We start from the raw sequence: 20,723 nt of genomic DNA, 5'->3' as shown, positions 1-20,723 counted from the left end.
CTGATGAGATGGTGTGATTTGCAGGTTTTATTTGTTTTTTTACTGATCTTTGAACTTTTTAGTCTCTGTAATATTGATGTATCTTTTTGTTTTTGTGTTTCCACAGAAAATGATCATACTTGTCTTGATCTAACAACCATGTAACAAGAAGCTCATGTGAGCTGTATAACGGGAAGCTCTTGTGAGACAATTATCGAGAAGCTCATCGAGCCATAAACGGGAAGCTCAAGAGAGCCAAATTCGAGAAGCTCGTGAAAGCCAAATAACAGGACGCTCATAAGAGCTATAGTGTGTCCACAACACATGCAGGACAACAATCAATCAGGAACCCTTAATGACAATGTCATTTGTATCCATCGAATTTCATAGGTTCAAACAGGACTTGGTACTTGTCAAATATTTTCGAATATATGATCAAAAACATACATAGCAATTATACATTTCACAAACATAACATTCAATTTAAACATATAAACATACAATTTAGTTACATGAACTTACCTCGACAAGTGTTCGTAGATTTGTAAGCTACTAATCTGATACTTTTTCTTTTCCTCGATCCAATTCCGTACTAGGTCTATCAGGATCTATACAAATGAATTTAGCTCAATTTAATACAATTCATATTCAATTCAATCCAATACACATTGTAATGACTCGTTTTTGCCCGGGGCCCAATATGACCCAAACCAAAATCAAGCCGAAATTAAAACCCAATTAGAATGCCAGTCCAATTACAAAGGAAAATAACAGGCCCAATGTAGCCCATGGCCCAAAACAAAAATAAAAGCTAGCCCAACAACAACAAAAAATTTTTAGAAAACCCTAATCCCCAACCCTAGGAGTACCGCGCCCTAGGCCTCTGCCATGCCTGCACTGCCTCTGACCCGTTCCACCTCCTCCGCATGCTTTGACATCTCTGTCACCTACAATACGCAACAACCAAGGCGCCAACAGAAGAAACAAATAGCAAAAAGACAAAAAATAGAAATTAACAGTTTTGTAAATCGGTTATAAAAGCCATGAAATATCAATGTATGGTTTCTTCTTCCTTTTTGGACACAAAAAAAAAAACAGAATACAAAAAGAACGAAAATCAATCCAAAGCTTGATATCTATTTCTGCCTCATTTTTTTAGTCTATTTTATTTTTTTATTTTTTATACGAATCCTTACATTCAAACAAAATAAAAAAGAAAAAAAAGAAATAACTTACCTGTATTCGGGTCTTCAACGCCGAAGAAGGCCAAGGACCTCCGATGATAGGCAGCCGGAAACCGAAGGGTTTCTTGGACTTTTGAGGTATTTTTATTAATATTCTGGGGATTTTGAACCCAGATCTGGGTTTGAGAGGTTAAAATGGTCGGACCGGAGGTTTTAGTTTTTTCAAGCAACAATCAGACACTGCAAGACTGTCATCGGCGCCCGACCAGTGACCAACGCGGTGGCCGGTGGCCAGAGCCCTCGCCGGAGACCGGGTCGGTGCCCAGAAAGGGAGAGAGGGGTGAGAGGCTTTCTTGGTTTTTCTTTTAAGAGCGTTAGAAATGAAAAAAAAAGTCTGAAATTTATCTTAAATACTGACTACCAAACGGCGTCGTTTTGATAGTTGGGTTCAGAGACCAAAACAGCGTCGTTTTGGCCTCTAACCCGTGACCCGACCCATTTTACCCTCAGGATCCGCGTGTTTTTGCTGTGAAGGGTCTATTTGCGCTGCCGGTCCTTCCGCATTTCACCCATTTTATGATTTAGTCCCTTTTTGTTAGATTTCTTTTATTTTTAATTTTGCCCTAAAATTTTGTTCTGATATCATTTGAGTCCCGTGTAAAGCGCTGCGTTTTGGAGGGCGGGGATATTTTCCCCTTCAGTCCCTCCTTGTTATTCACACACTCGATTCGGTCCCTTTCTTTTATTTATTTGCGAATTTTCCCCTAGATTTTTGTGTTAAGTTCAAATTAGTCTTTTTTTTTGTTATTTTTGCTATTAAATTAATTAATTTTAATAGCATTATCATTATTTTACTATTATTTTTTAAAATATTACTATTATTATTATCGTATTATTATTACTTATTTTTACTACTATTATTATATGTATTGTTATTATTTTTAAGTTGTTTTACTTAATATTCACTCGTTTATTATTTATTTATTCACTTTCAAATTTTAATCATTTTTAATTTTCATTTATTTACTTACTCATTTTTTAATCAGTTTTTTATTTTTACTTTATTTTATTATTTTGTTTCTTATTATTTATCTTATTTTGTTTTTACTCCTATTATTCCTTTTTAGTTTGGTTTGTTTTATTTCAACTTTTACATTTATTATTGTCATTTCGTCATCTATTTATTTTCGTATTTATATTTTGTTATACATACATTCAAATTTTGACTATTCATTAACGTTATTAATTTTATTTTATTGTTATTTATATTTATTATTGACATTATCAATATGTTGTTGCATACATTAGCATTGTAATCCATTTTACATTTTACTATAAAATCGCATTACATTAACCTTCGTCCGATATATTTTATATTAAGTAATTTTGCAACTCAAAATTCGAGAAATCGTACCCTAACTTACTGGGTTTCGATTTTTCTCTACTAGTCTAAAGAACCAATCATTTAAAAAAAAATCAAAGCATATGTTAAATAAAAATCTCATTATCGGGAATTCGATACGTTGTGTCCTAACGCATTGGATATGACATGTTGTTTTCTCGAGATGAGAATTTTTCTAAAAAAATAATAATAAAGGCAATATTCAATGTTTAGAATTTTGAGAAATTGTGCCCTAACGTATTGGGTTACGATTTCTTCATCCGACTTAAACAATTGAATATCCTTTTAAATTTTATTGCATGAGTTTTTTTGGACAAGCTCATTTTTGAGGAGGTGAAATATCATGCCCTAACTCATTGGGTGTGGCATTTTCTCTCTCCGAAATGAGAGGGTCTTAACAGGTAACTTGTTTTATATAAGTTTTTTTTTTTACAAAAGATCGTATTTTAAATCTCTTCAAAGTTTTCAATTTTCAACATTAAGACATTAATTAATTAACTAGGTACCAATTTTTGGGCGTTACAAGGGTGCTAATCCTTCCTCGCCCGTAATTGACTCCTAAACCCGTTTTTTTTAATTTCGTGGACCAAAATCGTTGTTTTAATCAAATCAAATCGCTTATTAAAAACAACCACTTTTCGATGTGACCCGATCAGACCTCATCAAAAAAAGATTGGTGGCGACTCCCGTATTCGTTTTTATTTTTAAAATCCAAGTCGACCCCGTTTTATCAAAAAAATGGTGTCAACACACATTATTGGAAAAATTACTATTTTGCCCTTATACTTTTAATTAATTACGATTTTGTCCTTACGCTCGGAAAATGATATTTTTCGAAACCATTTTTTTTTGTAAAAAGGGATCGACTTTGATTTAAAAATGAAAACGAACATGGGAGTCGCCACCAATACTTTTTGATGAGGTGTGATCGGGTCACCTCAGAAAATGGTTATTTTTAATAAACGGTTCGATTTATTAAAACAACGCTTTTTGGTCTACGAATTTCAGAAAGACGGGTTCGGGAGTTGGTTACGTACGAGGAAGGATTAGCACCCTTATAACGCCCAAAATTGGTACCTAATTGATTAATTAGTGTCTTAGTGTCAAAAATTGAATTTTGAAGAGATTCTTAAAAATTACGATCCTTTGTTAAAATATCTTAAATAAATCAAAATGTATGCTAAAGACCCTTCTATCTCGAGATAACAAAATATCATGTTCAGTAAGTTAGGATACAACACTTCAAATCCTCGAGAATAAATTTTATTTTCTCATGTGAGGTTCACATATTTTAATTTTAAAAAGATATTCGGTCGTTTAGATTTTACGAAAAATAATCGAAACCCAGTAAGTTAGGCACGGCTTCTCGTATTTCTAAATGCAAATATTGCCTTATTTTAAAAATTTCTTCATAAGAAATATAAAATTTTGAGTTAAAACTACACATATATATTTATTTTATTTTAATTATAGTGTGAAGAATGGATATTTAAAATGGCTCGCAATATGATTGTAATAATAATAAAATGATGGTGCATATGAACGAAGCGATGATATATCAACCATATTTAAGTAATAATAGCCACTAATAAAATATAATATTAATTAAGTAAAAGAAATGAATAAACACATAAAAGGTGGAATATGCGATAAAGAAAATAAGAAAGTATGAAATAATAATAATAGCAAATGAAAATAGCAAAAAAGAAAAATAAAAATAACAGATTATAAACATTGAAAGTATGAAATCATAATAATCATAATAATAATAATAATAATAATAATAATAATAATAATAATAATAATAATAATAATAATAATAATAATAATAATAATAATAATAATAAAAAAGTAAAATACAAAGACATATGAACAAATAAAGAAGTAAAATATACATAATAATGATAAAAAGAATATATGTACGGGCAAACAAATAAATAAATAGATGAAAATGATACATATAAATATATAAAAAATTGATAATAAATGAATACTGTATTAAATTGAAATTAAAATAAAATTGAGAGCCCAAATTATAAATAAAACACTAAAGGGACTAAATTGAGAGAGAAATAAAAATAAAGATCCAAATTTAAAAAGAAAAAATGAATTAGGGCCCCAATGTGACGCGCGTAAAAATAGAGGGACCAAATAGGGAAATATTCCCAATTTCAAAACGACACCATTTCAGGTGTTTTTCTTTTAAAACAATATAAGGACCAAATTAGAAAAAAAAATGAAACTTTGTGGCAAAATAAAAAAATAACAAATGATAGGACCCAATTGTAACCAGCCTCAAAAGCGGAAGGACTAGGGGCGCAAATAGCCCCTTTTATCTAAAAACACGCGGATCTTAGGCAGTTTGGGTCGGGTTGGTCCGATCTAGGTCAAAACGGCGCCGTTTTGGGCACATGGGAGTTGAGTGAAACGGCGTCGTTTCACTAGGCTATTTAAGCCAAAATTTCTTCAAAAATTTTCATTTGCTCCATTCTTTTAAAAAAAAAAAACTGAAAAACACTCTCAACCCTCCCCCTTTTCTCCGGGCTCCGGCCTAAGGTCCAGTTATCAACCACCGCGCCGACCGCCAGTCACCGGCATCGGTACCGCCGTATACGACGGTCGGGAAACTAAAAAGTTTCTCCTTTTTTTTCGATGCAAACCTTGGGCCTCCGAGCACTCCGGCGACGGCGAAAAAGGTAAAAAAGGCCTCCCTTTTTATTTTATATGTTATTTCGAAATAAAAAATAAAATAAAACAAAAATAAAAACGAAAATGTCACCTTAAAATTTTTTATTTTCGAATATGTGTTTTTCTTTTTTTTATTTCTCCCCCCTTTTCAAAATATTACAAGAACTCGGCTTTTATAGCCGTTTCAGATTACAGCGTATCTTTTTCTTTTCTTTTCTTTTTTTCTCTCTGTGATGCTACTGTTCTTGCTACTGTCTTTTTCTTTGCCTTGTTCGCAGGTGCTGGTGAAGTCAACGAAGGCAAAGATTCCGGCTTTTTTTGTCGTTTTGGTGCAAGGTAGCAGAGGGGGCAGGCAGGCCTCAGGACGAGGCGCACCGAGGGTGGCAGCAGATGGGCGTGGTGCACATGGGGTGTTAAAGTTAGAGTTTTTTGGTTTTATTGAAAATGTGTTTAGGTTGTGGGCCACTTGGGCCACTAGGTTCTTTTTATTTTGGGGCTTTTAATTTATTTTTTGGACTGTATAATTATTTTGGAAATTGGGTTGGTTTTTTGGTTTGGGCCCGAAAAAATGGTCTATTACAATACTCATACAATTTAATCCTTATTCCAAGCCTAGCCGATTTCATGTATCACAATAGCAGCTCATGTATTTCATAAAATTTAGAACTTTTCCATGAATTTTCCATCTTTTCAATTTAGTCCCTAAATCATAATTTCATCATAATTCTCTTTACAATAGTTGTTTATCTATCAACAACCTTTCATTTTCTACCATAAAACTTCATAATTCAACTATATTCATCCATGACAAGACCCTAATACTTTAATAGTTTTGTAAATTAATCCCTAGATAGCTAGATTAAGATATTACGACATTGGAAACATAAAAATCATTAAAAACAAGACAAGAATACACACCTAATTAAGCAAAATAAGCTTGTCTATCTTCAAGCTTCATAACTATGGTTTCCATGTATTTTTTTAGGAAAGATGATGAAAATAACATTAATTTAATTATTTATTTCTTTTATCATCTTTCCAATTTAACCATTACTTTCTTAAATTTCCAATGATGAATAATCATCCTTATCTACTAACTCCTATAAATGGTCTATTTGCCATATAAGGACCTTCAATTTTGAATTCCATAGTTATTTGGTACCTTTAGCTACTAGAATTCTACTTTTACATTTTATGCAATTTGGTCCTTTTCATCAAATTAAACATGTAGTTGGTAAAATTTCTTATCGAAATTTTCATAAGATATTTCTATAATAGTGTAGACTATAAAATAATATTAAAATAAATTTTATTCAGACCTCGAATTTGTGGACTCAAAACCACTGTTCCTATTTCACTGAAAACGGGCTGTTACAAATACTATAGAAGTCGTACACCTAACACACGATATTTCAATTCCTTATCTATTTGAACTTAGGCTTTTACTTATATTAAAGTGTACGAGTCACACATACATAGTTTGTCATCCACTTAGGATTTAGGTATATCACACTATGAACGTCACAAGTGAATAAATCCATAAACGAATTTAGGGTCTATTATTTTTGGGTCTTGTCTGATGTACTATCAGTCCAGTCAATCACATCTGTGTCTTTATCTTTTGGGAGTCATCAGTTCTGATGCTCAAGACAAAGCACCTCCCAAATTAGACTTAATAGTCGAAATATTAGTCTTTCAATAGGTTTGCTCATTTTTTATTAGACTAAAGACATGTTTAGGTTCGTCTACTAATATAATTCGTCTTTCTATATTACGATTCTACCACGTAATACCGCTTAGTATTAGTTAAACATCAGACAGCCAATGAGCAGCATTTGCTTCTATTTTGCTTTGCGTGCAAAAAATTTATGAGGACAATTATACAAAGTATTAGTATAATTCATGATTAAGTTTATTAACCAATCTATTCGAAAAATTACACGTGTACTTAATGAAAATACTACACTTAGGCACCAAATCCAACACCAACATTAAAGGGCTCTAAGAAACTCAAAATGGCAGTTTTATGAAACACAAAATGGAAGAAGTTGCAAAAAAAGAAAAAGAAAAAACTCAAAAATGCAACTTTATAAGATCTCCAATGGATGAAGTGGAGCTTGAAAAATTTATGAAAAAATCGAAGCATGATTTGAGCCATGGATTTTTGTTCAATTCCAATAGACAACATCAAATACTAGTCTTTTTTAGATGAAATGGATTAGGCCTATTGAGGTGCTTCGAGGGGCTTGATTCGATCTACAAGATTAAAGGATAAATTAAGAGGCATTTGAGTTGGTACTCCAATCACTCTTCGATGCTTAAGTTAATCAAGGATTCATGGTTATGGAGAGAGTAAAAATATCTCAACTTAGTGAAGAAGATAAGAGAGAGAGAGAGAGAGAGAGAGAGAGAGATTATCTTATGATCCTATGTTTGATCCCAAACTTCATTTTTATTGGTTGTTAGTGTAAGGAGTGGTATGTTATACCAAATAAAAGTTAGTAGTACTTGACAACTAGCATATTCATCCTTATTCATATTATAGTCTAATAATAAGTTAACATGATACAGGGGAGAAGCCAGAACAATCTTTTAGGGGGCTGAATGAAATTTTAATTTTGTATAGTCTATATTTTTATAATTTTAAAGGATTAAATTGAATTTTTATAATTTTAGGGGGCCAAAGTGTAATTTTACCCTTACTAATTAAAAATTTTTAAAAAAAAATGTAGAGAGCCTAAATGATAATTTTTCATTTTAAGAGGGGCCGGGGCCCATGCCAATTCCCTCAAAAGCGCCTCTGACATGATATATGAGAATTTTGAACAAAATGAAGCAAAAAAACTTAAGTTAAATCCCAATGAACCTTGCCATATTAAACAAAAAGTTTTATGCTAAATAATCAAGTAGATATATTATCAAACAATTAATAGAATCATTCCAGAAAAGCAAAAGGAAAAAGATACATTCCTTAACGTTGTGTCCTACCCAAAATAAAAATATGCCCTTTGTCTTTAAAAAGAATATATGTTACTTCTTTGCGTGATGAATCACAAAATAATATTATTTTCTTGTATGATGGGAAATATATGCCTACTTTAAAATCCATTCTAAAAATATAAATTAGTTATAGTATCATAAAATTATTCATTTCTATAATTTTAATTGAGTTAACTGAAAATTAATTCAGTTGAAAAAGAGAGTTAAAAGTAAAAAAGTTATATAAAATATTATCTTAAACTAAAACTCTACCACATTTGTGTAAAAATTATATACTCTAAACACAAAGTGAATAGTTATTATCTTAAAATTTAAATTTAAATTAAAAACTACTTGTACTTTTTAACTATCAATATTTTCTTCATGTATATAATATATATATATATATATATATATATTATTAGTTAAAAGTTAAAATTTTGTTTTATGCAAATAAGGTTTCCTAAGTAAAAATTATTTAATTATTATTTGAAATACTTTGAATGCTTAGATTCAAATATTACTTTTGTAATAGGTGATTTCCTCTCATATTTATTTTGATGAGTTAGTTATAATTAAGTTAGACATTAAATTAATTATTTAATTCAATATTTATAATAATTGAAAAAACTTATTTAAATACTTGAAAAGTTGGTTCCTTGTGTGTCATCTACAAGAAATTCCTCCATCTCTAGGTAAGCAATATACAGGATGGGATTGTTAGGTAATTTACATTTAAATTATTTAGCATATTTGAGTTCTAATGTTTTGCACTCTGTTACATAGTATATTTAAATATTAATATTATAAAAGTTGATTGTATCTATTATTAAAATATATATCTTCTACTATTTAAAAAATTATAAACTTTTAACCAATAATTAATCAAATAGCTTTCAAACACTAATTATTTTTTATAATTAAGGTATGGGATATGGTTGTTTAGAATTAAACTCAAACTTCTATACATACAACCTAATACTTTTATCATTAGTTCAAAAAGTTATTGGTGTCCTTTAAAGGCTAATTCTAGTAAAATACAATAGTAGAAAGAAATAATAATAATGATACTTTATATTTAATTAACTGACAGGTTTATATATTATTATGAACAATATTAAGATACATCACCAATAACTTAATAAATAATTATTTGAAAGCTATTAATCTTTCATTAAATGGCATATTATATATCAAAGATAAAAGTAATACTAAAGATTGAAACTGAAGTGTCTATTAATACCTACATATTTATATATATATATATATATATATATATTAATTAGAAATCAAATGTTTTTCTTCCCATATCATCTTTTATCATTTAATCTTATCTTTGTTTGAGATATGGAGATCAAACTTGCCAGTCATGAGCATTCAATGGGCTATCATTGTCTCGATGATGAGACAGATGATAAATGGTGTGAGAAATGCACGGAGAAAATCTGTGGTGCAGCCTATGCATGCGTACGGTGCGAACTCTGGTTGCATGAATTGTGCGCCAAAGCTATACAATATCTGCCTCGAGAGATTACACATCCTCTCCACTCACACCACCATCTTATGTTAGATTGGTCTGGTCCTTTCGCACCATTTACCTGTGATCTATGTTTGAAGATTTCTTCGGGCACCAATTACACGTGTTGTCGGTGCGCCTTCGAGCTCGATTTAGTTTGCGCTTTTGCAAGCAGTGATGATCATGTAGCTAGGAAGAAGAGGCAGAGATCCAATGCAGATAGGAAACAGGCAATGCAGCATTACTGCCACATCCACCCGCTGGTCCTCTACAAGTATAGCAATGAGGGAGAACATGATTATAATTGTCGTTGGTGTGACAAGCCACTGGCGGGCATTTTCTACGGTTGTAAAAGTTGTGGCTTCTTCCTTCATGAATTTTGCAGTGATAAGATACCCAAAACATTGAACCATCCTTTCCATCCATCACACCCTCTTCGCTTGGATTTCGTTGACGCAACTTGCAATGCTTGTACACAATGGATTAGTATGAGTAAAGACTTCTCCACCGCCGCCTATGGTTGCCAAATTTGCAATTTCAACCTTGATTTTGGGTGTGCAAAACTATTACCTACCCTTAAACATGAGGGCCACAACCACGGTCTCACTTATGTTGGTCCCACTTTCAGGGATCCAATTCTCAAATATCATTTCCAATGCAGCTCCTGCCATGAGCTGTGTTTAGACACCTTTTATCGTTGTGTGCAGTGTGATCTCAATCTCCATCTTAAATGTGTTCCAGTTCCACCTTTAGCTAAACACAGATATCATAGACATCCACTCCTCCTTAATCAACCAATTAGAGAAGATGAGATTGGAGAGTATTACTGTGATATTTGTGAGAAAGAACGAGATCCAACACATGAAGTTTATTATTGCCAAAAATGCACATATATTGCTCATATTGAATGTGTGCTCAATCAGGTCGCACCCTTTCCTTAGTTTGCTTTACTTTTATATATTACTTTATTCCTCGTTTTCTAATAATGGAATGTTTGCTGTACATTAGGAGGAAACATCAACAAAACAGGACTCATCATCCTCCCCTCCCATATCCATGGATGCTAAAGCTTCGGAGCTGAAGGAAATGGAGCAGACTGAAACGATTCTGGTTAGTAGGAAACAAAGGAATTATATATATTTTCTTTACATATATTTAACATGATGAATTAACAGGTTTGTTGGTTGTTTATTTACAAGTACAGGTCCGACCAGTCTTCCATAAACATCCATTGAAATTTTGCGAGGTAACTGAAAACTTGGGAGAAAGGGTTTGCGGAGCTTGTCGTTTAGAACTTAGTGGTCCAGGCTACATCTGTAAAGGATGCCTATATATCCTACATGAAAACTGTGCTAAATTACCCGATGTGATACAACACCCTCTTCATCCTCAACATCATCTCAACCTCTACGCTACATCTATGTCGCTGGACCAAAATATATGTGATAAGTGTCAAGATTTGTACTTCGGCTTCTTTTATCTTTGCGAGCACTGTGATTTCAAGCTCGATCTGAAATGCGCAACTCGAGCACCCTCTGAAAGTGGGCGCACAACATTGAAAGAGTCGGAGAGGGAAACTGAGCTATTCCATTTCACCCACAAGCACAAGCTACTGTTTTGCAATTTTACTGACCCTCTAGTTAAAAGACAATGCAATCTTTGTCGACTGCAAATCTTTGGTCCAACATACCATTGCATGAGCTGTGGTTGGGTTCTTCATGAATCTTGCCTTAGGTTACCACAAGAAATGCAAGTACCTTTTCATTCCCAACACACTTTGACTCTAAGCTACACGAGATATGGAGGGTGCCATGCATGTTCACTAAAGCTGTTACCATCTGGCTATCATAAGAGTTATAACTATGGTTGTAAAGATTGTGGCGTCAACTACCATATTGCATGTGCAATTTCCCTAACACGCCCTCTAAAACTTGACTCTCACATGCACCATCTTTATTATTTTGGGACGGACTTTGATCGATTCTTTGCCATGTACCGTGACTTCATTGATATCTATGCTGGACTATTTTGTAGTCACTGTGGTGAAATTTGCAGCGGGCAATCTTTCTATCGTTGTCTTGAGTGTTTCATCAATTTCCACCTAGAATGTCTATCCTTACCTCAAATTATCAAATCCAAATGCCACATCCATCCTTTAACTCTTAAAGATTCGTATATCGAAGATGATTCAGATGAGCATTACTGTGATGCATGTGAAGAAAAAAGACACCCAAACCATCATGTTTACTATTGTGAAGAATGCCCAGGAATATTTGTTGCTCATATAGATTGTGCACTTTCTAAGGTAAGTCTTTATATATAAATTTTGTTTTGAGGTTTAAAGAATTTTATTATTGCTAAGCGATTGAAATCAATATAATATTACTAAACTTGTGGAAGGAAAGGCTGATAAAGAGGATATTATTAACTAAACTGAATTAGCATGTATCAAACTAAAGGAGTTGTTATCATTTTTCAGGAAGAAGAAGTTGTGTCATTCTTGGTTCCTAGGGAGATGAAGAAAAGGAGGAGCTGGACTAGGGGAATTTAACTTTGCATATCTTCTCCTTCATAAAGTATTTCATAATACATTGGCCTTCATTGTTTTAATTAATAGTAATTATTAATCATATATATATATATATATATATATATATATCTTGTGTGTATATAGATACAGATATAGACTACTATAGGTTTGAAAACAAATTAGGTTTAAGCAATTCTGGTTTAGACTTAAAAATTATTATAAATGTCCAAATAACAAAGAAGATGATAATAATAGCCTTTTGGTGTATACAATTACTTCTTTTTTATCGTCCTTCAATGAATAAAGTCTTCAGGATGTTGAATATGATGTTGAACTCCTTGAAATGCCTCCTAAAACATTCCATCAACTTCCCCTTAAAACATCACAATAAAGGTTGATAGCTGTGAAAACTCTAATGATGAGACAACTACATCATTGAATACTGTTATTATAACAAATTCAAATATTGGATAAGGTTAGAAACATTTCACTTCATTATCTCAACCTTTTGGCTTTGTATTATTTTGCCTTATATATGGATAAAATTAAAGTATCTTATTATGTGTATCACATATGTACATAGATAACCATAGTTAAAAATAATTTTGAGTAAATTTGACAATGATATTACCTTTAAATTTTAATTTTTAAGCTTCATTATTTTATATACAATTAATAATGTCTGATTGCTAATAATATTATTAAGTAAAAAAACTTTTACCTATGTGTTAAGTTATTATTCATAATAATTACTTTTTTGATTATTTGTTAATATTAAGTATTTAAAATTTTTGTTAAAAGTATTTAAATTTAAACCATAATTGAAATTATATATAAATTAAATGTACACTATATGAAAAGATTTTTGTCTCAATTTAGTTATGTTCAATTGAATTGAGGTGAGATGAATTGGTTCAAATTTTCATGTTTGAATCAACCATTTATCTTATATTAAGATAAGATGTGTCTAAAAGTTAATTTTTGAATATTTATAAGAGTTGCTATCACAATAGCCTTTAATTGTGTTATCGCATTGCAGAGATTGCCGGTGAGTCAGAGGAGAATGCATTGTGACGAGAATGTTGGATGTCTTGTCTCCTTTTTCGTTGTTATAACGATTGAGTCCAAGTGTTTCAACACTCTAGGTGGGATGTCCTATTTCCTTTTTTTTTTAGAATATTTTTGTTGCCATGTTTGAGAATGTTGAGATTATTGTTTTATTGTTGACTTATATATCTAGTTTCTTTGTGCTTTTGAGTGTTGGATGTGTTGTCGACTTTATAAAGTTGTATGGTGGTTTTCATTTGGTTCTTTTTAAATAAATTTTATTAATCGAGCAAATAAAATATACTATAATTTACGCTTTACACTGAATCAAGCTAATTGATTTGGAACCTATCAAGACTAATTGGCTACATTACTACCCGTACAAATAACATTTTTAATGCATTTATTTTCTTTTGGATCTTAAATTTTTTTGTGTTTTATCTCGAACTTTTAGAGTTTTTTGTAAGTGATTTGAAAGAGGGTAAATCTTTTTATTTAAATATCTCACATGGGATAATGATCAAACCAATTGGATTTAGAATCAATCGATATAATGATTTGAACAAAGAAGTTGAACCAATTTAATAAGAAATTGCTTGAAATTGGTAAAAATCAAAAATTGAGAAAATCTCCCGACTGTTGACCATGATTATTCGGTTTAACAAAATTTTATTTTATTTTTTTTAGATTTTTATGAATTTTTAATGATTTATTTAATTATTGTTGGTCCAACAGTCGAATTGATCAAGCTGGTTGAATCGATAACAAGTGGTTTTGACTGATTCAACCACCAATCCAATTATTAAAATAATGGACATGGCACTTAGAGATTGTACTACGTCATCCTCTAAAAATTTATATAAATATATATTTTTTAATTTTCATGTGATGATGTAGCACAATCTCAAAAAGTCGAATCATAAAACTTTTGTATTTTTCAAGTTCAGAAATTAAAATATACCTAATAGTCAAATTCAAGTGACAAAATAGACCAAAACAAATATGTACTGAAGTGCACCTAACTATCAAGATTAGGGGTCAAAAATTATATTATCCCTAAATAACAATACGGGTGTAAAAAATTAAAATAAATTTAGTGGGCCACACACTGCCAAGAATTAAAATAAATGAATGGGTGATGAAGTGGGAATACAGAAATCAAAGAGCCCAAAATTCCTAAAAGAATGGGCTTCAATCACATCTTCTATTAGTTAAAAAATTAAACCTACCTTCAATTTCATTTTCATAAATGAAATCCAAATCCCTATCTAACCGTTCAACTTTACACACCTCATTTTCAACAAACTCTGCTAATGACCCAACCAACTTGATTTGAGTTAGATTTGGATAAATATTTTTGTATTTAGATTAGTTCGGTTTAAATTTAATTTAAATAGTAAAAGAAATATTTTTTAAATTTAAATTTAATTATAAAATATATAAACTATCAATTAAAAATATTTTAAATATTTTATTATTATATATTTCCTTGCCCCCATTGATGTTCTTCAATCCTACCCAATATTTTAGCATTCCAAAATTAAAAGCAAAACTACCATTGTTTGGTCACCTAATGGCCGCTTTTGCTTCATTTGTAATTCTATTCCCTGTGCTTGCTTTGCTAGGCATCTTATTAACCAAGATTGTGGCTCTATTTTCTGTGGGAATTTGAATGTCAGTTTTCCTTTCCGATTAAAAAACCAACCTCTCCAGTGTGGTTGGCATGACCTGGAATTTGAGTGTGGACAACAACAATCGCGCCATTTTAGTTGGGAGAGAATGGGAAATTCTCTGTCCAACAAATTTTTTATGAAAATTCTACAAGTGGTCGATGCAAGTTTGGATATGAATGGTTGCAACTCCCTTTCTCTTAGGGTCCATTTGATTGTGAGATTTGATTTTTCAGAAATTATTTTCTAACTTTTCTAATGTTTGATTGGCGGAAAATATTTCCAAAACACGGGAAAATACCTTACAATTTTTAGGAAATTGTCCTAAAGCTCTCGGGCATTCTTCTCCCTTCATCCAGTAAGCTCTCTTCCTTCATTTCTTCAAATTTCCGTGAGAAAACTTCCCTGAGAAAACATCGACAACCGATTTTCCAGTAATCCCCCACTCTCCTCACTATCGATTATCGCTATGGTTTTTCATTTCCTCGGTTCCCTCCTCTCCTGATCAGGTAACCTTCACTTTTCTGCTCTTCGGGTTTGGCTTTAAATGGTAACCGGCATAGCTTCCTTTGCTACTTCTCTATTTAAAGCCTCCTATAAGGTGTTATTTCTCTATTTTAGTGCCTATTATCCTTTTATTATTTTTGCTCTCTCTTTGTTTTTGAGATCTGTGTGTTTCTTCAAGCTTCTTGAAAGCTTCATTTTGGTTCAGAACTGGAAACCGCTGCTAGTACGTTGCAATTCTATTTTTCGACGGTTACAATTCTAGTTTGTAGATCTATGTTTGTAAGCTATAAATTTAATTGATTCTAAACGTTTTTCCTAAAAGTAAACGATCAGCTGTGGAATCACCGCGCGAGAGACTCTGCTACGAAATCATCTTTAAAACAAAAATTATTTTCCGATTATTTTTCCAAACAGAGTAAAAGAATCAATTAGTAGAATTCTTCTTTTCTTTCCTTTTTCTTTGGCAGTTTTCTTTTGGGATTTTGAGAGTTTTACGTTGAATTGTTTTGTTATTGTTAAATTTGACGATACTCTGCTGCTAAAGTGCTAAGAAAACCTTCAGTTTTCAAAGCAGAAAAGCTCCATGTCAAATGCAAAACTTAGGCAGTTTTCTGAAATCGAAACGGCTTTTACCCAATATGGGGTGACAATTTTGTTTTCGCTGCATGGTTCTACAAGCATTTGATTGGTTAAGTTATATAATCGATAACACGAGAGAAAAATCAAAGAAGAAATGAAACAAATCAATAAAATTTCTACAATCATTGTTTATTATTGCTGTTTAAATCTTATTCAAGAATTGTTTATTATTGCTAACACTGTTTGTTACTCATAGTGATGACTCCACCAATTGAGACTACAGTCAAGTCCTCTGACTCTCACTGCGCTTCACATCCTCCTTTGAATGAAAGGATCCTTTCGTCAATGACCAGGAGGTCCGTCGCTGCTCACCCATGGCATGATCTTGAAATTGGTATCCAATGTCAACTTTAGCTGTGTATAGTTTCTTCTAGGTTTCATATTGGTTATTTTGTAAATATAACAATTTACTACTTTTTTTCCTACTATTTTTAATCTATATTACAGGACCTGGAGCTCCTACGGTTTTTAACTGCGTAAGTATGCTATACTTTATCCTCTTCCCGGTTATTAAATATTAAATAACATATCTGGGATGGGATAAAATGCTCTAGACATTACTGCATTTGATTGTCCCTAGCACATTTCTTATAAACATTTATGCAAATCCTTTAGAATTGAAATATAGTAAAATTTTCATTAATAACAAAGGTTTTAATAGATCTTACTTGATTATTGTTATACTAAAGATGTGGTTAATTTGTGGTTAATTTTAGCTATATTTTGTATTCAGTTTGGTCCGGTGTAACTGTATGAACTGTTAAAATTAGAACAAAATATACTTGTTGCTTGAGATGTTGCAATTGTTGTGAATGATGCATAGCCTAATTAGCTCTCTACTAAGAAAGAGGTCCTCGGTTCAGAATTGTACCATGCTCAAACGATGTGCATTCTGCACTTTTTGAATGATTTGTATTGTATATATTTATTCTCAGTAACATTGTTAGTGACTGGATCCTGCTGTTTTCACCATGCATGATAGCCTTCTAGTTTTCAATTTGTTTCTTTGACGTCGGTAACCTTGTGATATAGACTACATTTAGCAGCATGGGCCAGGCAAGCACAGGTAGTGAGTTATCTTTGCAACAAAAGGCTGATGTTGGTGCTGCTGCCATGGATGGCATGTGTGCGATTCATTTTGCGGCGCAGAAAGGACATCTAGAGGTTGTCTGAACTCTACTTTCATCAGGAGTTTCAGTGAGAGCCACTAATCGCAAGGGATTCACTCCACTTCACTATGCTGTTCAAGGGTCCCATCTAGAAGTAATCAAAGTCTTATTAAAGAAAGGTGCAAGTGGCTAGCAATTTGATAGCAGATGGTGAATCAGTTAATGCAACGCTAACAGTCGGAGTAGTGTTTTATGATTAGATTATTTAGCCTAAGTTTTGATTTTTGTGTGTTTTGATTTGAACCCAGCAAGCTTCCTGGCAGCAGACATTGTCATTTTTTTAGTTGTAAGTGGCTAGCAATTTGATAGCAGATGCACTTAAGCAGTTGCGCCAAATACAGTCTATAACAATTTACTAAGGACTTGGTATATGTCTTGTCTTTTGTTTAACATTTTGGTCTTCTTGAATCATTTAAAAGATCCAAAGTTTCATATTGGTAGGTAAATACATCTTATATGTTTTAAATAAATGCATAGATTAGTATTTTTTAATTGTGGTTTGGAAGCTAAATTTATAATTATTCAACCCTTGTTTTTTTTTTTTTAACACAATTACAAATAATTTATTTGACTTTGGTTGTTTTCAATTTATGACGGTTAATATAGAAGCTTAATAATTGAGTATTATTATATATTTAATTTGATTTATTTATATAAATAAATCATTTCAATATATGTAAAAATAATTTAAAATATAAAAATATAAAATATATTAATATATATAAAAATAACTTTTCCGGAAAATATTTTCAGGAAATCTGCCAAACAGCAGAAAATATTTTATACAGATTCAATCAAACACCCAAAAATATTTTCCAGTAAATCATTTTACAGAAAAGTAAAATATTTTCCAGAAATCATTTTACGGAAAACATTTTACTGGCAATCAAACGGACCCTTAGTTCCACATATTCTTCTTATGATTATGGTTATTATAAACTGTTTTCTTTTTCTACTGTTTTATATCATTTTCCTTTTCCTTTTCCTTTTTATTATGGTAGTTAGGGGTGAGCAAAACTCGATTCGACTCGAAAAAATTGAAAAAAAATTCGAATTTCGAGTTAAACGAATCGAGTTATTCGAGTTAATCGAGTTATTCAATCAACTCAATTTTTTTTCAATTCGAGTTCGAATCGAGTTGAGTTTTCAATTGAATAACTCGAATAATTCAATATCAAACTATAATATTTTACATTTTACCCCAAACTCCCAAACCTTTTACTTTTCCTCAAAACTTTTACTCCTTCCCACTTTCTCCCCAAAACTTTTACTCCTCCTCCCAACCCCCAATCTACCCAAAATCCATTTCCCACCAAAATTTTACTCTCCCATTTACTTTTCTCAAAATTTTACTCCCAAAACCCTTAAAACCTTTTATTTTCCCCCAAAATTTTTACTCCCTCCCACTTTTCCCCTAAAACTTTTATTCTCTTCCCATCTCACCTCCCATCTATCCCAAACCCTCCCCCTCCAATTTTTTTAATATTTTCCTCCAAAATTTTACTCCCCTATTTACTTTCCTCAAACTTTTATTCCCCAAAACTTTTATTTTTCCCTAAACTTTTACTTCTCACCCTTTACTCCCAAATAAAAATCAAAATATCCAAATAAAAATCACTAAACATAAATAGTAATAATTTTATTTATATCTACTATTTATATTATTAAATTAAATTTCACATTTTATATTATTTATATTATTGAATTGTTTAGTCATATTGAATATTTATATTAAAATTGAATTATTAATTATGCCATAAAATATTCGTGTTAAAATTTTATATTGGTATCAATTTCACATTTTATTTTAAAATAACTTTTATTAAAAAATCATATTTTTACATTTAATATATTTTTAATTCTAAAATACATAGTGACAAGAATCAAGATAATTGAAACAACTAAGCAAGCAAAGAAGCTAACCAAGATATAAAAATTAATAAATAAATTATGAAGTGATGAAAGTTAATAAAAATTTGATTAAGGTGGACAAATTTTATTACGATGGGTGACAATGGTTACAAGGACCTAAAATTATTTTTTAAAATTTAACTCGAACAAATATATTCGATTCGATTCGATTCGAATTCCATCTCACTCGACTCGATTCGAGAAAACTTCAAATAAAGTTAGGATGATAAAGTGAGATTCGAAAACTCGATTAACTCGAAAATTTTCGATTCGATTTGATTCGATTCGATCGAATGCTCACCCCTAATGGTAGTGAGTTAAAGGCTAACATCATGTATGTTGTGGACTACACGAAACCTATAAATTGAGGCTTCTCGTTGTACCATCAAAATTAGTACTTCCTCTTCTCTTCCAACTTCCCATTTCTATTTTTTAAATAGAAATACTTACCCAACTGATATAAATCAAGCTTGTACAATGAAAGTAGAGGTTTCGATTATGATTTATAATACATCAAGTATGTCAACGATAGATATCTATTCTAAATTATTAGAAGGTGCTTGGGATGGATGGAGTGTATGCTACCACATCGAATGCGACAAAGACAAAGTTTCATTTAATGGTGTATAAGTTTTTTGAATGATTTTAATTTACATTCTGAGTGGCGGGATCACTAATTATATCATCAGACTGAAATTTTTAGTTACAATATTTGTCTTTGCTTTTTGTATGACCTACCTTTTTTTCTTTTATTTTATGTTACCTTTTTTCGCTATTAAATTTTATCATGCTAATTAAGTATCATGTTTTTGTGCCTAAAATTTATGAAGACCTAAAATTAAACATCATGCTTTTGTTTGATAAAATCTATTTTTTTATATAATACTTAAAATTATCGATAGTCCCTCTTCAACCCATAAATATAAGGGTAACGCGCTTCAGCGTACTCAAACTCATATCCTCTTGCATTGACAATAATACAATATCAACCAAGATAATATTCAAAAGACTTTTCCATTTTTATTTAACAGTAATTACTAGAATTTTTTTTTATTTTTCAACTGTTCAAAATTGCATGTTTTGACTATATATATTAATAAAATTAAATGTATTTTTATTGATTATATACAATTAAATTTAAATTTAAAAATATTTTCCTTTAAATTGAATTCAACGTGGGCTAAAATGAAAAAAACCCATATCCAATCTCGGTTGTACTAATAAGAAATAGGCGAACTGAGGCATGGACAGATCAATGTGCAACTGCCTCTGCTGTGTTTTTTCTCCTTTTATTGTATTCACATTTTTGGCAATTAAATTTTATTATGTTTTTACAACCATGATGTTTCTAGATTCTGTTAAACTTATTAACATATAATGTTTGTCTTTTAAGTATATTATCTTTATTTTGATATATCTGAAGAAGAGATATCATGAATTCTCAATTTAGTTGGTAGTACGCAAAATTCCACCATTGTGGATGAGTTAAATTTTATCGCAAA

At 31.2% G+C, this 20,723-nt stretch overlaps 3 protein-coding genes across 4 annotated transcripts; all 3 read left to right on the top strand.

Moving 5' to 3' along the window:
- The first annotated feature begins 9,560 nt into the window (after positions 1-9,560).
- Positions 9,561-13,541, top strand: LOC105776209 (uncharacterized). Its single transcript, XM_052629835.1, has 4 exons — positions 9,561-10,858; positions 10,953-12,053; positions 12,228-12,324; positions 13,318-13,541. The coding sequence occupies exons 1-3, from the start codon at positions 10,805-10,807 to the stop codon at positions 12,297-12,299; spliced, it is 1,227 nt and encodes a 408-aa protein (XP_052485795.1). The 5' UTR covers positions 9,561-10,804; the 3' UTR covers positions 12,300-12,324; positions 13,318-13,541.
- Positions 9,580-10,689, top strand: LOC128031983 (uncharacterized). The gene has a single exon (XM_012598756.2). The coding sequence runs from the start codon at positions 9,580-9,582 to the stop codon at positions 10,687-10,689; it is 1,110 nt and encodes a 369-aa protein (XP_012454210.2).
- Positions 13,542-14,952: 1,411 nt separating the features above from the next.
- On the top strand, positions 14,953-17,700 carry LOC105776295 (soluble inorganic pyrophosphatase 4-like). 2 transcript variants are annotated; one of them, XM_052629857.1, is made up of 4 exons: positions 14,953-15,504; positions 16,338-16,475; positions 16,589-16,617; positions 17,174-17,700. In XM_052629857.1, exons 2-4 carry the CDS (start codon positions 16,340-16,342, stop codon positions 17,312-17,314), a joined length of 306 nt encoding a protein of 101 aa, XP_052485817.1. In that variant the 5' UTR covers positions 14,953-15,504; positions 16,338-16,339; the 3' UTR covers positions 17,315-17,700. The 2 variants fall into 2 exon arrangements, with proteins under 2 accessions (XP_052485817.1, XP_052485815.1); XM_052629855.1 differs by lacking the exon at positions 14,953-15,504 and adding an exon at positions 15,545-15,725.
- The last annotated feature ends 3,023 nt before the right edge of the window (positions 17,701-20,723 follow it).

This window comes from Gossypium raimondii, chromosome 1 (assembly GCF_025698545.1).
Source record: "Gossypium raimondii isolate GPD5lz chromosome 1, ASM2569854v1, whole genome shotgun sequence".
Classification (NCBI taxonomy): domain Eukaryota; kingdom Viridiplantae; phylum Streptophyta; class Magnoliopsida; order Malvales; family Malvaceae; genus Gossypium; species Gossypium raimondii.
The sequence above is the reverse complement of the archived record's forward strand: the minus strand, read 5'-3'. Positions and strand labels throughout refer to the sequence as shown.

What these genes read in the sequence shown, in the direction of transcription:
- LOC128031983 (XM_012598756.2), top strand. Translation starts at nt 9,580, where the DNA reads ATGGAGATCAAACTTGCCAGTCATGAGCATTCAATGGGCTATCATTGT.
- LOC105776209 (XM_052629835.1), top strand. Translation starts at nt 10,805, where the DNA reads ATGGATGCTAAAGCTTCGGAGCTGAAGGAAATGGAGCAGACTGAAACG. An exon ending in AGCAGACTGAAACGATTCTG is followed by an intron (nt 10,859 to 10,952) that starts GTTAGTAGGAAA and finishes TTACAAGTACAG; the next exon opens with GTCCGACCAGTCTTCCATAA. An exon ending in TAGATTGTGCACTTTCTAAG is followed by an intron (nt 12,054 to 12,227) that starts GTAAGTCTTTAT and finishes ATCATTTTTCAG; the next exon opens with GAAGAAGAAGTTGTGTCATT.
- LOC105776295 (XM_052629855.1), top strand. An exon ending in ATGGCATGATCTTGAAATTG is followed by an intron (nt 16,476 to 16,588) that starts GTATCCAATGTC and finishes TCTATATTACAG; the next exon opens with GACCTGGAGCTCCTACGGTT. An exon ending in CTCCTACGGTTTTTAACTGC is followed by an intron (nt 16,618 to 17,173) that starts GTAAGTATGCTA and finishes CTTGTGATATAG; the next exon opens with ACTACATTTAGCAGCATGGG.